Here is a 17,513-nt window from a genome sequence, read left to right on the forward strand (position 1 = left end):
TTTCAACACACAGATGCTGCCCGGAGGACCTGGACACAATTTTAATATGCAGCGAGACCACCCACCCAAAGAGGATCAGGTAAAAGACCAAGGAGAAGTTATCGGCTGTCATTTTTGCAATAGATGACCAGTGCAATATTACACACATCGAGGAATTAAAATCTGCATAAGGAAATAATTAACTGGCAACATTTTAAATATATAACAGTACGTGTCTCTTACACTTGGCTTCTGTTATGACTGTTCTATTTGAAATGTTAATCACAGGCATTTCATTTACATTTCAAACGTCCCTGAAGTGATCAATCATTCGGCTCTCAGGCATCACACTCATCAATAAATCCCTGACCTGCAGAGATTCCTGCAGTGTTACTAATTTCATCTCGGCTAGCGAATAGACCATGCATCCTCTGTCGAACTGAATATTCAATAACACTTCATTGTTTAATGTTCACGTAGAAACTCTAAATACAGTTTAGCTTTGGCATATCGTTAGACTCTAGCTACATACAGTACATTTTCTACTAAGAAGATTAGCTCTTTTTTATTCTTCACATTTTTGTGTGTACAATAAAGCACATTGTAATTATCAGTAAGTGTTATTTGAATGTTGATGCAACTGCCATTGGATCCAACAACAACAGATGGTCCTCCATCCTCCCACTGTGGCTCTTTTTGTTGGTTTATGTGAATCTACAAATGTGAGGAGATTATTTTCATTATATGCTTTGATTATCATTTTGTGACCCTCTCTGATATTTCCCTGTTGAATCTCAACTATAAAGCGGTAGACATTCTCAGTAACAAAATGTCTCAGCGGGTATCACTGAGGTATTTAAAGCGATTTACCAATCTTTAGCAAATGACATGCAATCTTTACACTGCCAATCAAGGATGTCAGCACCTCATTTTAGCTGACAAATGGTCACAATCGATGCAACGTATACTGTATATATGCAAAAGAGAAAAGCTGTGAACTCTGCATACATTAACAGAACAACTAAATATTATTTGTATTCAATATCATGTGTATGCTCCATATACATTCATATGCAACAAAAAAAGAAAAGGCTAGACTTATCAATACCATGACTATTTTGTACATCTCCAATTTTAACAGTGTACTATATTGTATACTGTGTAGGTCATATGAGGCAAGGCAAGTTTATTTATATGGCACCTTTCAACACAAAGTAATTCAAGGTGCTTTAATATATGGGCATGCAAAGGATGTTCAAATCAAGAATACAGTAAAGTAGATCATGAACAATATTTCTTTCTATGAAACCCAAATCTAAAACAGATACCTGAATAAATTACACGTAAAAAATTATTTAAAATGTTTTATAAAATAAAAAAGATTCTACAAAAGGTGATTCCTCTAAACTAAATATAATAGTTGTAGAGTTATTAGCTTGTCAAAAGAGCTTTGTGACAGCCCCTTGTCTGCCTCTCTAAAACTGAGAGTGAATTGAAATCTTAAACATGCTGATCATGGTTTTTTTAAGGACAGTTACAAAGGTCAAGATGTAACACACCCACCTACCTTCATGAATCTGAATGTTCTCCTGCTGAAGAAACTCTGATTCACAGAGAGGAGAGGAATAGAGAAGTAGACTAGTATTCAGTGGCCGTACAGCTATTTTCAGTTGTCACCAATAAATCCAAAAATATGGTCTCTGCGGCGCTGCCAAACCAGCAGTCCCACTTAATTAATTAGAGAAGTTATTTCAACACTGTGGTTCTGTTTTCTCCACACTTCCTCTGACTGTCTGCCATGGTCTCTAAAGAATGTGTCAGACAACCCACGTTTCTTTTTATACAGCAAACACCAATATGTTCACAACAGTTTATAAACCTTTATCCAATAGGGGCAGTACCATTTTTAGCTTGTTAATTATTATGGACATGCTGTAGTTATAAGCCAATTAAATGCATTACAAAGCATTATAGCAACTTCATATGTATTTTGAGTGTTATCTTGTATATTCAATTATATATAATGCTTTTCCGATAACAACATTGAAAATGCCACATTTATATGTAGTATTTATATTTATTACAGACTGATGAATATAGGCCTGCTGATTGTTCTGCCGGTGTCTGGCGTCAAAATGAATCTCAGTTTCACTAAGTCCATTGTATACCGAAATAAATGGTTCACAATAGTTGGGTATAAAAAGCTGTTTGATTTAGCTTTAAGTGGACAGATAAAATGACCCTTTTTTTCTTTTACTCCCTCCCCAATCTGTCACCCCCCCCTTTTCCCCTACACCTTTTTTCTCAGGTTTCATCGTCCTTCAGTGGACGGTGTGAGAGCATCGCTCCTCCCAGCGTTTTACTACGTGTATGCCAATGTGTACTATGGCTTTTTATTCCTATGTGATGATGAAACATGTTCGTGTAGGGATAGAAGCCATTTTACACGGGGTGAGAGAGCTCCATGACAGAAGTGAGGGCCTCTCCTGAAGACTAGCATACGGCTGGATGAATGCGACTGTCTTCGGCTGAACGTTTCCCTGTAGTAAAGATACATTTACGCTCCTCGTTCAGTTGATGAGTGAGCTCATTGAAGTGCTGATCCGAACCATAGACTGTATATATAGATCTGAACACATCAAATGAAGACAGACTTTGTTGTGTGTGCACCTGTTTTTCGCCTGCAGGCACAAGCTTCCCCTGCTACCACTGTTTGATGCATGTGGTGACAGCTGCAGTCCGCTGGGATGGAAGTTGGAACATTTGCAAATAAGTCATGAACAAAAGAAGAAAAGAGCAAGTAGAGACCAATACAGATCTTTAATAACCATCTATAAAAGAGGCACTTAGTGAACCACTTTACATCTTTTAGAGGCACTGCAATCCCCTTTCATCTCTCTCTGATTCTTTTGCACATTATTAAAATAAAACTTTGACATGAAGCATGACACCAAAAACAACAATCTACCTACAATATTATACAATATAAGATACATACAGTATAAACAAGATAAAGCACCTTTGTTGTAGTAGTAAATACTATTCATAATTAAACAGTTGGAGTTACAGACACGTTGATTGAGTTTGTGATTTGTGTGTGATTATCAGTGCATGGGAAGAACTCCGAATACAGGTCTTGGGACTGTAATGTCCTTGTATGCACCTGAAATTATACAATGGAAGCTTTCCTAATCTTGCCTTCTTTGCCTACGTATGAAGTATTTGAATGCTTTGCACAGTATCTTTAAAAAACAAAAGAGAACCAGTAAAGACAGTCGGATGGATGAAGTGTAACTGCTACAGATCTTATGTTCCCTTTTGAGGACATTTTGCATTCACATTACAATTAAACACAATGCAGCACCAGAGGGTTTATACAAAAGGCTAGTATGATGAATGTCAATGCAGTACAGTAAAGTAAAAAATTAATACAAAATGAATATGTTGGAAGCATGTACAAAAGGTGCACAGACAAAGGTCCAGGAAAGTTACGATGTCATTTGGTCCTTTTTGCAGAAAGGCTTAATCTGATAAGATCCAATGCAAAATGAACATGCATTTCTTAGAAGAAAACATTTGACCATATGTTCAAGTAATTGTTCCCGTCCTTTAGGTAAATGACATATAATATCTAAAACAGATAATAGCCAACAAAGGAAAAGCAGAAAAGGAGTTCAATGATTTTCCCAACTAACATATTCATTTTTGACCCAAAATTCATATACGCCGTTCGTCCTCGCATTTGTGTAACAAAAACACATGTACAAAGAAGACATAAAGTGACTACGTAAGTATTTAAAGATAGCATTTCACAGAAAAAAGGCTGTGCAATCTCATTCACCATAATGAATTATATCTTAAACATTTATAACTGTGTCTCTTATTCACAGATCCCTCACGCCCCTCTCAGTTAATAGTTTCTGATGTGTCCTTCCTTAAAGGAATCTTAAAGCTAGTGAGTTTTTGGCCAAACAGCTGGCTTAAGAGGTGATTCTGGGACTCTGCTGTCCTGTAGGAATGGCTCTCTATTGACCTAACCCCCATCTTTGGCCTAGATTTATTCAAAGAATTGTTCATGGGAACTGAGGACACTTTTGAAATCGGGGGATGCAAAGGCCGCCCCAGAGGTCCCTTTTTGGCTTTGTAATCTCCGTTAAGAGGAATCTCAGCTTTCTTCTGTGTACAGCCGTCAAGCAAGTTTCTTTTTGACTGCAACCCCAAGTTTGAAGTCTTGCACTTGGAAACAATTTTATTGCTAACGACGTCGTCCCGCACTGAGGACAGCACGGGGTAGTCATTGGGTCCATCTGCCTTCCTTTGCAGAGACTGATTTGCACACTTGCTGGGGCGACATTTTTTCTTGGCCCGAGAGTCAACACCAAAGTTCTCCTGTGTGGCTGGAGAGGAAACCCTCTGCAGGCTGTGGGGGGATTTCATGTCTTTCCTCTTCTTCTGTTGTCTCAACGGGTCTTTGTCCTCAACCTTGGAGTTGATGACGGGTGTGCTGTCTGTAGCCTTCATGCTGCCAGTTCTGTTTTTAGTGTTCTCCGTTGTTTTGGCAGGCGAGGCTTTGTCTTTCATGAGACTGCTACCTTCCGGCTCAGCACCTTGGGATAATGTTAGCTGTTTGCTGTCATTATTTGAAGCCTTCTGAGAGTGCTCATCATCACTCTGTTGATCCATCACAACAGCAGCTGATTCACGCTTCGCCTCAAGTGTCTTTGAAATAATTGGATTTTCTTTTAAGCTGACAAAAGAGTCTTTGCTAAGTGGAAGTGAATCTGTTTCCTTTTCAGTTTCAGTTGTGTCACCTTCAGCAGAGCTATCCTCAGCTTTAACAGTGTCCTCCCCCACACTACTACTTTCTTTAGACGCTGGCCATGAGGTTGTTTCTGCTCTAATGCAGACTGACACATTCTCTTCTTTCACGTCACATGGATCACTAATTGATTTCCCATTAGTGTCTTTATCAGGAAGAGGTGAGGTGGCTGTGTCAAGTTCTTCTGTCTTCGTTGCATCAGACTCTGGTGAGCCCATATGAATACATTTCTCCAGCTCTACAAGTAGATCAGAGTAGTCCTCAGCAACGTCCTCAGTCTTTACATTTGTGTTGTTTGTGTCACTGTGGTATTCATTTGTGATTGTCTGTGTGGAGTCGTCCGATGTGGACACGGGGGGTTTTGAAGACTCTGAGTTTTGATTTAAGTGCAGTGAGCTTACACTGGCGATGCCGCTGTCTGAGCTGTTTTCCTGCAGACTGTCAGAGAGAATTCTCCTCTTTTTACTCGCAGGCGAATCACATTCATCTTCTTTGGGAGCCGACGCTTTGACAGGTCTGAGAACACCTCGGAATTTGAAGATTTTGTTTCCCCCTGACAGGTGCTTTTCCATGTGACGATCAAACTGCTCCTTCTTTGAAAAGGTGTAGTTGCAGGTGCTGCAGATGAAAGATTTTTTAATCACATGCATGACATCCGCGCAGAGCTCACAGGTGTAGAGGGTGGTGTGTTTGGAATCCGGCTCATCCACCTCCTCATGTTCTCTCTTCAGGTGACCTTTGAGCTCTTGGGCCTCCTGATAAGAGACGGGGCATTTGTGACACAGGAAGATCTTCTCCAGATTGTGAACCACTAAATGTCTCTGCAGTTTGAATGGCTTGGGGAATTGTTTTCCGCAGTGGTGGCAGTCTCTTGAGGGGTCTTTGCAGTTTGGATGCATCTCCACACTTTTAGGTGTCTCTATTTTGTGGAGGACCTCGAGCGGGGTTAATGTGCTCTGCTTCCCACCTGCTCCACTGCTACTTTTAGTTTTGTGAACTTTTGGCTCAGCCCCCTCAGAGCTTTTCCCCTCTCCCACAGCGCTGTCTGCAGTGACAGCTTTTTCCTGTTCTTTAGTGGCTTTGCTCGATTCTCTGCTGGCTTTGCTGGGGCGGTGCTGCATGATGGAAGTGATAAAGTTCTTCACAGCTGTCTCCTGCATGAAGCAGCCTGGAATGCCTAACATGGAGCCTTGAGTCTGACCCCTCCGAGCGAACTGAGTGGCATGCTCTCGTAAATGTTCATTGTACATCCACACGTCCGAAATCTCCTTCAAGCACATTCCACAGGTCCAGATACCCGTCTTGTTCTTGGCGTGTTTCTCCCTCAGATGGTCTCTCAGCTGCTCCCTGGAGCTGAACTTACGCTGGACACACATGTAGCAGGTTGGAGGGGGGGAGGGGTTGTGGGAGAGTTTATGAAAGTTCAGCTCTCCCAGGGTGAGGAACCAGGTGAAGCACACTTTGCACTTGTACTGCTTATCTTTGACCTTTATTCCGCCGTCTTTCCGTTTCCTGCCTCGCCTCTCCATCACTTTCTTGGACTTTTCATCATCTCTGTTTTCCACGTCGACAGCTGCAATCGGAGGAGCCACTGAGATATCTTTTTTCGGATCGAAGAACTTAATCTCAGGAAGTTGAAAGGTGGTGTTGATGTTTTGGATGTCAATTCTTTGGAAGGTTTGGATACTCTTTGTGACGCATGGGTCTACGATGTGGGGGGCCGAGGGCGGGGGCGAAGGGCTGGGTGGAGTTGGCTCCTCTGCTTTACAGCTGCTGGGGTCAGAGGTCACCGTTGAGCCTGCGTCCAAGCCACTGGAGCCACTCCATTCAATTGAAGATTCATCAACGGTGCTCTCGAGTGGATTCAAGGGGCTGTTGCAGACCTCTTTAACGTCCTCAAGAACATCCTGCTGATCACTTTGTTTAGCATCTGACACCTCCTTGACATCAGTCTTTAACGTGCTGTTGTGGCACATGTTCAACATGATGGCATCATCAATAGATATTGTCTCATATTCACAGCGATTAGTTTGACTCTCAGTGAAAATCTCCTCTGCTTTGTTTTCCATGAACTGATCTTTACTTTGCATGAGAGTTTCTAAAGGAGGAGATTCCTGAGTAACATTTGTATCGGGCGATAGCTTTTGTCTTTTGTTTCTTTTGCTATACACCCTCGGGCACTTTTTCCTTTTTGCCTCGTCATCTCTGGGGAACAGCTGTGAGAATGTGGTGTCGTCGTCAAGTAGTGCCTTCAGATCAGGACTGATGCCGGGAGGACTGACAGGGGAACAACTCAAACAGGAGAGAGGATGTGCTTCGTCTGATGCCACCACTTTTCTGAGAATCTCTTGGGCAAGGCTGTCTTCTGAAGCTTTCTGTTCACACACTTCTTCAACAGCACAGCACTGAGTATTTCTTGGCTCATTGTCTACAGATAAAGCACTTTCCACATTACTATCTGTATAAATGTCATCATTTGCCATCTCCGTCATGCTTGTACATTTCATTTCTTCCGTATTAGTGATTTCATTTTGCTCCACAGTCTCATTTAGTACATTTGGTTCTTTTGTTAGAGATTGGGGTGTGCTGTTGAAGCCAGATTGTGTAGTCACAGCTTGAGGAAATGTTTCTGTTCCATTAACAGTTTTTTCATTGATTTCCATATGCTCTGCTGGAGATTTGCACATTTCTTGTATTCCACTGCTTTTGAATTCAGGGGTTATAGCTTGAAGTAGGTTTGTTTTTAATATATTCAGAAGCTCATCAGAGAAAGGGTCTGTCTTGATGTTTACATCAGTGATTTTGTTCTTTCTAGCTTTGTTGTTCTTTGCTTTTGATGGTAGCACAGGGTTTTGATGGCCTACTTCACCCACTGTCACCGCATTTGTCTCTTTTGCTATTTCCTCCGGGACTGAATCAGTCTCTGCTGCTTTAGACACGAGAGTGCTACTTGTTTCAGGCAGCCCGTGTATTTCTGTTGGGTAACAGGTCTGTGAATGATCTTTATTTCCTTTCTCTGTGGTTTGTGATGCTTCACAAATAAGCATAGTCCCCTGATGGCTTGATATTGTGCTCTGGAGGCCAATGTGTTTTTCACTTCTGACCAAATGTTTCATTGCTTTATGTCTCTTTAACCCAGGCACAGTCCTGAAACACATTAGACAGATTTCACAGAGCTCTTTCCCCTGCTGAGCACTGTTCTGTGTCTTTTTTGGTGTTGTTTCTTTGTGTACTTTTGAATACTGGCAAGTCTGTATTGTGAGTTGCTTCTCTGATGGGTCTGGTGGAGGGGGCATTTGTTCATTTTCACAGATAATGAGTGGCTTAGAAGTGGGCAGACCATCTGAAATGTTGTTTTTGAAGAGTGTACTATCTTCAGCAGAAGCCTGCTGAGAGCCTAACATATTTGGTTCATCCTTTCTTAGCAGGTCAATATTCAAAGGCTCAACAGGTCCAACTATTTCATGGTGAACCTGCAAATCTGTCTTTTCATTAACAGTTGAGGAATCACCCAATGGAAAACCTGAGGAGTCCATACTTTGCTGGAGGGCCAGTGGTTCATCTGATAAAATGATTTTAGCTGCAGGGTCTGAGTTCAGTGATACCACCGCCTCTACTTCAGCTTTGTTGGAAATCAGTGCAGGGTTTAAGCTCAGGTCACATGCTCCACAGTCATCTCTTGGACTCTGCTTGATGTCTGCATTCTCACTGTGTTCACTGGCAGGTGAAATGTAGTCATATTGATTCAGTCGCGGAGGTTCGTCTGAGATGCTGTTGTAGTTGAGAGGGCTGAGCTTGAAATCGCACATCGAATCACTCTTTTCTAGGCAATCTGACACTTCTGCTGGTTCTACCGAGCTGGTGACTGGAAGTGGAGAAGGAATGCTGATTTCAGAGGTGGGGATTTTACACTCAATTACCCCCAAATCCAGAGTATGTGGGCTTATCAAGGAATACTCAATCTCTGCTGTTGTTTGCAGTTCTCTGTCACTGTTCAAAGCCTCGTTCTCGTTGCAGTTTTCTTCTGTTTTTATGGGGGACTGTATATTTTGAATCGAGCCTTGATCAACCGACATATCACTGGATTTGCTCTGTGACTGACATGACTCCTCTTCAACGTTCCAGTTTTCCAAGGTTGTTTGATCAGAGGCTGAAGTTAGAGGACTGGTTGGTGTGGCAGTTTGAGGAAAATCACTTTCATCATCCTCTTCTCTGCATGGTGAGTTTTGGTGACTTGCCAGGAAATCAATAGGAAGGTGTTCTTTGATGTCCTGAACATTTAAAATATCATCTTGTTTCTGAAAGCCAAGACCTGTTTCAGGTTCTAATGAATCTTCGAATGGCGAAACTTTGCAGGAAGCTCTCTCAATAAGGGCATCGGACTGTGAAATAATCAAGAGATGTCCCTTCATGGACGCCGTGTCTCTGAAGGGTGAGCAATGACTGGTGCTCTCTGTATTGGGTTCCACAAGTATTGGACTACAGGGCTCGTCTGTGCTGACGATCTCCATCGACAGAGCAGTTGTTGGACTTGCACTGTAAGTCTTAGCAGGGCTGTGGTTCTCACATGGAGATAGTCCAATCAAAGGATCCTGTTCGGCGGTTATTTCCTCGTTTACGCTGTCTGAGCATTCAACTCCTGAAATGACGAATGAACCAATGTCTTCAGTGCTATCATGGTTTTCGGTGGAATGTTCTTTGTCTGCTGTTTTAATTTGCTCGTCAATGTCGAGACCAATGTCAGGTAGAGCTGGTGATGAGGGTTGGCTAAATGATTGATCGGTGATCCCCTTCACTGCCTCTGCCTCCTCATATCCATTTGTGGTCAAATGTTCTGGACTGTTACCACTGTTTTCAAATAAGTGAGTCACATCGTACGCTGCATTACTGTCTCTGTCAGACTCTTCAACCACATGTGGGTCATGTGTCACCGCACTTGAGCAAGGAGCGGACTCAATCAAATGACTATTCTCTGTGACATCCTCCTCTGTTGTGAATTTAGTCCCAGCCTTGCTCTCATTGTTTTCTGTGGGGTTACTTGGCTGTAATGAAATTGGCTGTTTTCCATCGACAGTGGGGTCAGTGCTGTTCGAGAGGGATGACAGTGACTCGTTCAGAATGAATTCAATATCGTCCTTCCGCTCATTGATATTTGGAGGTGATAATATATTCTCCTTCCCGGTAATTGCTTCTTTTTCACTGTGATCTTCTCTCTCAACTGCATCAGTTGCCTGACATTCAATTTCTTGACGTTGTTGACTTGTGAGAGAGGTGACATTTGGCTCCTTGTGTTCTGATATAATGGGTTCTTTTTTGAATATAGAGTCGGAAATCACCTCCAGGCTTTTCATGAGGTTTTCTGTGTACCTCTTCTGTTCTAAAATCTCTTCCTTTGTTTCAGTAGGAGTCTCTTTTTCAGCATCCCTCTTCACTGACTCCTGGTCATGGTGGAGCTGTCGGTGTTCAATATGGGAGGCTGTGGTGATGAAACTATCATCCATGTTTTCAGTGAGATGCTCAAGGGCTCCTGGTTCATTGTGCATTGGAGTGTGGGGACTGTGCTGCTCACCCATTAGGTCAAAGTGGAATGGGCTGGACCACGGTTCAGTGAAAGGCTCAGAGGGCAAACTGCTCACTGCTACATTCATGGTTTGCACAGAGCACTTTATATCCAGACCCCCACTCTCTGTCTCATCACTCAGACGTAAAGGTGAAAACTTGCTCATTTTCAGCTGTTTTGTGACATCCTGAGCTAGTAGGGTTGGGTTTTCCAGCTTAGTTGTTTGCAGCTGGTTTTCAAGCTCATTCACTATTCTTTTTATCTCTAACTCATCCTCTGATGCACATCTGTCGAGACTTTCAGTGTAGTCAATTATTTTATCAGGCAGAGACAAAGAAACATGATTGTAATCTGTTTTCTTTTCGTTTGGTTTCTCAGAGCTGCTTTTGTACTGAGATATCTCATCTGGCAGTACAGGGCTAACTATAAGGTTCCAGTCCCTCTGTTCCAGAAAGGGAGAGAAGGACGACACAAACTCTTCTTTTTTATCAGTCGTGTTCTCCATTGAATGGAAACCGTCTTTCTGAATCGGCATATCTGAGTAGAGGCCACTGTCAAATCCTGTAAGATCCCCGAACATTGATGAGGTGTCAAATGAAAGAGGGGATTTCAGGAGCCCCTGGTCCTGATCCAGGGGGTAGTGCATGAGGTGGAGCGTATCCTTTTGTATCAAAGGGCCTTGCCGCTTAGTTGGAGACAGGCACACCTCATCCATCAAAGAGGTGCAGAGGGATGCAGGCTTGTGTGCGTCTAGGTCATTGACTAAATGAATAGCCTCTTTCACCATGCAGACACTGTCACTCTGTTTTTCAAATGTGGTACTGTCTGATAGCTCTGGCTGTGTGGCTTGGGGCCCCTCGCCTTCTGTACCCTTTGTGTATGTGTCAATATTGAAATCAGGTTCTTTGTTGATGGTGTTAGAGTGTGAATCAAACTGTAGTGGTGTGCTATCTGTACTACTACAGTGTAAAGACAGCACGTGTGTTGGTTCTTCTTTGGTGCACGGATTGTCTTCTCTCTGTTGAGCGTTTTTGTCTGGATTTACTGTTTTGCCAGTTTCCTTCCTAGGAGACATTAGCTTCTCTCTTTTCGTATGAGAGCTTCTGCTTTTTTCAAAGTTTTTGATTATGTCTTTTGACCTTTGTGAGGATGACACTTGTTCATCAACTTCCAGATTGGACTGATTCTTTGGATCGTCTGTGCTGTCTGACAGAATGGCTTTGTCGGTATTGTACTTCTTGACAGGTTTAGAGAATGTCAGTGCTAGTGTGCTGGAGTCTTTACATAACTTCTGCGGGGAAGCCCTTTCATACGTTCGTTGCTCTGGGAATTCTTTCTTTTTGACATCTGTCTTTTTCTCACAGTCGGAGTCAGTGCGGTCAATGCTTTTGGGGCTGCTGATACCATCGCTTGAAACACTCACAGATGTGCTTACTTCACTGCTTGTGGATGACCTGCTACCCCTCCTCCTGAGTCTCTGGTGAGAAGCATGTTTCTCAGACGAGAGAGAAACCTCCTCACTCTTTTTAACCTCAAAACACTCCTTGGACTCATGTCGCCACGCTGCCTGGTCCCTCTCACTTCTTGCCCTCCACTTACACTCTTTTGTGTATGTGTATTTACACCGACTGCTTTGATTCAGCCGGCCCTGGCTTGCTATCTTAACAGGCTCACATTCATCGTCTGTGTCCGAGACGTAGTCATATTCTCCAAATGCAGGGTTCTGCACAGTGGGAGTGAGTCTCTCCATCACGAGGGAAAACTGGAGGTTTTTAGTTCCTTTAACATGGAGCTTATGAAGCTTATTTTTCTGTTGAACTATTTTGTGAATAAGTTCTTTGCTCCAGGTGCCCCCTCCAGAGTTTTTCCTCTTGCTCTCTTTCACTGCAGTTCTTGAGGTTGGAGATGTGGAGGCCTGTGCGGGTGTTGACCCTCTAAGTGCAGAGCTTTCCTGAAAGCTTTTAACGCCACAACGCTCAGAAAACTTGCTGGATAAGAGAAACCTTTGTGTACCTGTGTTTTCATCCTCACTCTTGCATAGTTTTCTCGTCTCTTTCAATGTGTTGTCTTGTTCCCTCGTCTTCTCCCTCGAGGCAATTCTTGAATTCTTATGAGAGACTTCCCTTTTTATGTTCATTCTCTCATCTTGTTCCAAATTCAGAGATATTTTCTCAAGCTTGCTTTCTGTGTACTGTTTATCAGCCTCAGGATTCTCAACATCAGAGTCATAAAAATACTTTCCCTGTGAGGAAGACCTGTCATCCTCTGCTGCCTGTTTATTTTTTCTCTCAAAGACCAGGGATTCTTTGGTTTTCAGGCATTGTTTATTTGATGTCGCTTTGACAGTGGTGAGGTCGTCATCAACAAATGCATCAATGAAACTACTGTCTATCTCTGCATTGTCTGATTGATATCCGAGTCCATTCAAAGCTTCTGTAATTAGGCTGTCTAATTTAGCATCCATTTCCAGCTCAGGGAGAGTGACAGGGAGGTGACCAGGTCCAGAGAACAGGTTGAGTTTCATTGGATCATCTTTGCTGTCTCCTTTTGTTTCACTGTCGGATATCAGTTCCCCATTTTTATTGAGGCCCAACAGAGATAGGTGAAGGTCAGATGGGCACCGTGACATCAAAACATTTGACACAAACGACATTGCTTTTGCCGGTTCTGTGTGAAACTTTCTGCTGTCTTCCATCTTTGATATGTCTTTGAGTTCATTTTGTGCAAACGTATGCTGAGCACAATATTGCTTATGGCCCAGAAAGGAAGCTAGGTTGTTGAAATTCTGATCACACTGCTTGCATGTCAGAAGGACATCTAACTGGTCAAGATTTGCTGCGGCTAATGAGGACGCTAACAGCTGATGTGCAGAGTATGGCGGCGGGGGCTGGTGATGCTCCACCCCAAAACTGTCCATGTAACCTTTGTTTCCATCCATATTAGCCTTCGGATGTGTGCTGTTTTGCAGGTAGCTCATCATGTCGTCTTTGGCTCGGTCTGGCGCGTAAGGATGGTTTCGTTGAGCATCAGAATGAAACTGATGAGGGTTAGAGTTCAGGTGATCTGAGGGCAACTGTGTTTTGGGTATGGGCTGGTGATAATAAGAGTGAGGGGGGGCTGACTTTGACATTTGACTGTCCTCTGAACTGATGTTTACAGGACTGGTGGACGCTGGGGAGAGGGAGGAGCAGGTACTACTGGACGCAGCATTATGAACTGGTGAGGGCAAAGGAGATTCATAAGGTGACACCATCATTAGTCCCATAGGTGGGACCTGTAGTGGAGGATAGCTGTAGTTTCTCGATGCCGGTGCTGGAAGGGACTGGTTTAGTCCAAAATACAGCCCCTTATTTTTGGATTCACATACTTCTGCGTGACTCATCTCAACTTTAAAAGTAGAGACTGTATTATTGCTATGTTTTACAGTCTCCTGTCTTTGGTTTAAAAACCCATCACTGGTTCTGCTGTTTTGAAAAGTGGCTGGGTTTTTCAGTGAGCTATGTTTATGTGATTTACTTTCCTCCTGCCAGTCAGAAGGGGAAACAATATAAGGCAGTTTCTGATTGCTTATTTGTCTAGATAACTCAATTCTGTTTTGGTTGGGTATGGCAGGGGTTGGCCGTATCTGCTGCCAGGGCATTCTGCTATTTTTAGATGAACTGGACCTTTGGTCTGGTGCTGGCTGGTTCTGAAACTGAAACTTGTCATTCATATCAGTATACTGAATTGTGTTTTGTTCAGCTGGTGAATATGTCTTATTAGGCCCCTCCCATGATTGTGGTAACCTATTTAAAATCTTATTATTGATGTTTTTATCAAAAGGCATGGAGCCTGTGTGAATGTTACTGACTGGAATGTTGTTGAATGTTTTGCTGGGAAAGTGCATTTGGGAGCCTGGACCTGAAATATTTCTTGCATGGTGCACACTTCCTTGAATGTGTGTTCTTTGGTTGGCAGCTGTGTCTTTAGGATGACAGTTCCTCTTACTCCCTGAGGTGATGGCTGCATCCCGACTGTCTTCCAGTGCAATAGTGTCTGTGCTCTCGGGCAGGGCAGTTTTCCCCTGCTCCGACTGCTGTGAGCTGGACCCAGAGCTGTCACTACTGGCTGAGTCCTCACTCAGATTCCTCGGACACTGGATAGAGGAAGGGACCCCCGGAATAAACTGAGACAGCGGGGGTTGAGGATAAGAGTTTCTATCCTCCGACAGCTGTTCATTACTAAACTGAGTGCTATTGTGAGCAATGTTTTGCCCTTCTCCAGTCGTAAAGGAAAAGGAGTTGTGGGGCACATGAACAGAACCCAGCGAGGAGTCTGTAAAGTCTTGGGTTTGGGGGTTCTGTTCACAGGGAAAAGAGTCAGAGGTTGATTCTTCCAGAAAATTATATCCATATTGAAACTGCCCAGACAAGAAGGCACTTGCCTTATTAGCATCTGTCAGGGAAGTAGATTTTTGTAATGACACCCCATAGTTAGCACCGTTAAAAGTCCTTTCAGGAGACTGCCATACATTAGATCCACTCATCTGAAAGTCAGCAAGGATCAACTGGCTGCCGGGCTGTGTGCTGTTGTTCTCCATTGAGGAAGGCTGCTGCTGCTGCGACAGGGGTGGATGTGGGTGGGATGAAACTCCACCTGAGGAACCCAGTGCCTGTGAGGTATAGCTTTGGGAGGTAAGATTAGATGAGGCCTCCTGGAAGCAGCGGCTATAGTTGAGGTCCTCTTGCTGAAGTTCGGCCTCCCTCTCTGGTATACTGGGAACGTGGAATCTGTAGCTGCCCGAGACTGGGCCCCGATTCGACTCCAACTTCTTGGGTGGCGTGACTTTTTGTTGTGGGTAGGCAATCCCAATGGTGGGGTTGGAGCGTGGATTTGTAATACTCAGTCTGTACAGCTGCTGCGGGTTGCCACGCTCCGTCTTCCCTGCTCGCTTCCCCTTCTCTCGGCTGCGGCCCTTTCCACTCGGGGACTGGGGGCTGCCTTTGCCACTCGACCAAGTCCTGTCAGTGGCAAATTTTGATCGGTTCTGCAGTGAGCTAAAGTCAATCTTCCCTGTCTGCTGTGGCCGTATGACAGCCTCACGCTGCTGAGGAACGTCCCTTGTCTTCTCTAGTTTGGCCCCTCTGCTGCCAGCTCTGGCATCAGTGCCTGTGTTTGAAAAGTGCTCTGAAGAATCCTTTGAGGTTTTGTCACTCTGCTGTTCCAGCGCTGTCCCTTCATCCTGCAGTTTGGACTCAGCGGCCAGCTCTTTAAAAGCATGCATCCGCTGAGTCTCTCCTGCCATGGTGCACAATGCGTGCTGTGAAGGCCTGTTCCTCAGAAGGGCTATCTGGGGGACAGGGGCATCATCCTCTGTGTGGTATGAATCACTAAACGTCCAGTGGCAGGAAGTGCAGGGACAGGGCCGCTCGTTGCAGGTTCATCTCTTCAGTTTCATCGCTGACAGCTGATGAGGCACCAGAGCAAAGCCAACCTGAAAGAAGAAGAGAACAGAGAGGATCAGTTGTCAAACGTTAACTGTTTAAGTTATACAAAATATTAAAAGTGATTATATCATGTTCTTTTCAAATCTTATCTGAAAACTATTAATATAGGCAAGCAAAGCATTAAACCACGTTCGCAAAATACTTCCTTTTTTAATATATCTTTAAAGTAAAGCTTAAAAAACCCCATTCATTCTTAAATCCATGTAAGTTAAATAACCATATTCCTAGTTCATACCAGCAGAGAGCACTATTGCAGCATTTCAGCGTGGTGCTGTCATTGCACAAAGAGCCAGTGTGATCAGTGGGGAGTTTCAGAATGCTGCCAAACTTATACTCCAAGTCTTGGAGATACTACTAACACTTAAATTCTCTATTCTTGACAACAAATAAGACATTTGAAACCAGTGAAAAGAGTTTCTTATATGTCCTGCTTCACATCAGTGAAGTGATGGCTGTAAAAGTATCAGTCCTAATCCTCTACACAAACAGTCACACAAAGAATCCAGTTTGGTCTTGGAATGCTGAAGTTCACGACAGTATAAGGATGAGAAAAACACAGTATATGAATCCAAAATGTTCCGCCAGTAAATGAATCACAGACTCCTCTAGAGCAGGGACACAACAATGCCACAGTGTTCTGTTGCTACAGTTTTAGGTTTTCAGGCTGCAGGTTTAGATCATGGAGGAATATCAGGGATTATTCAGCAAGCCATTTGACAGTCAGAACTGTGGGCACACTGACGTTTTCTTGCCTTTCATCAGGCATCGCAGACACGGCTTCTCAGGTCCAAGTTTACTTTGGCTTGCCACTGCTCCTGCTTTGTTTGCGGTCAGACCAGATGAAACTTGGAGTTAGCACCAAAATGCAATTTCTAGGCCTGGAAAAGTTTCCTTCTATGCCACCTTCTTGTCTGTTCCCCCTGCTTTATCCACGGTATACTATGCTGGAGAGGCAGGGAGTTGGGATATATCATTATTTAGCCCGGAGGATTCAGGCTTAAGCTTCTGTTTTGGCTACCTTCCACACCGCTCAAGTGTCCATGAGCAAGACACATTCCTGACAGTTTAAGGGATGCTCTTATAGCCTTCTCACGTGGAGTGAAAAATGTACAGTTCCATCCCAGTAGTACTGAATGAATGTGGTACATGTGAGCTTTGTATTGGCCCCCCCTATCATCTAGACTGACTAAATAGCAGTAGTGGAGGAAGTATTTAGATCCAAAAAAGCTAATAACACTGTGTAACAAATGTCTTTTACAGGTAGAAGTTTTTCATTGAACATTTTACTGAAGTTAATTTACAATTAAACTAATTAAAAGGAAGCAGTGCATTCTCACATTTGTGAAACTGAAATGAATTTGTTTTCAAACTGAATAAACCAAATCAGAATAGTTGCAAATGTATCAACTCATTGTTTCAGCTGTAATTGTAATCATTTGTTTGTATAGTGACTAGTTAGATTGTTTTACATTGCCAATTGTGTTTGTTGACTTGTGAAGCACTCTGAGACAAATAGGATTTGTGATTTTGGGCTATATAAATAAACTTGAATTTAATTGAATAGTTAGTTCATCTGTAAGATAAATATGGTGGGAGTAAAAAGTACATAATTACCCTTTTAAATGTGGCATGAAAAGACAATTATTGAAGTAAAGTGTCTAACATTTGT

At 43.1% G+C, this 17,513-nt stretch overlaps 1 protein-coding gene across 1 annotated transcript in view; it reads right to left on the reverse strand.

Annotated features, from left to right (window-relative positions):
* Positions 1-2,780: 2,780 nt before the first annotated feature.
* znf469 (zinc finger protein 469) overlaps positions 2,781-17,513 on the reverse strand; it is a 188,026-nt gene continuing 173,293 nt past the window's right edge. The window contains exon 6 of the mRNA XM_079680838.1: positions 2,781-15,831. Coding sequence (XP_079536964.1) covers positions 3,886-15,642 — 11,757 coding nt within the window. The 5' untranslated portion in view covers positions 15,643-15,831 and the 3' untranslated portion in view covers positions 2,781-3,885. The remainder of the gene's footprint in view (positions 15,832-17,513) is intronic.

Source organism: Notothenia rossii, assembly GCF_949606895.1.
Source record: "Notothenia rossii genome assembly, chromosome: 5".
NCBI lineage: Eukaryota > Metazoa > Chordata > Actinopteri > Perciformes > Nototheniidae > Notothenia > Notothenia rossii.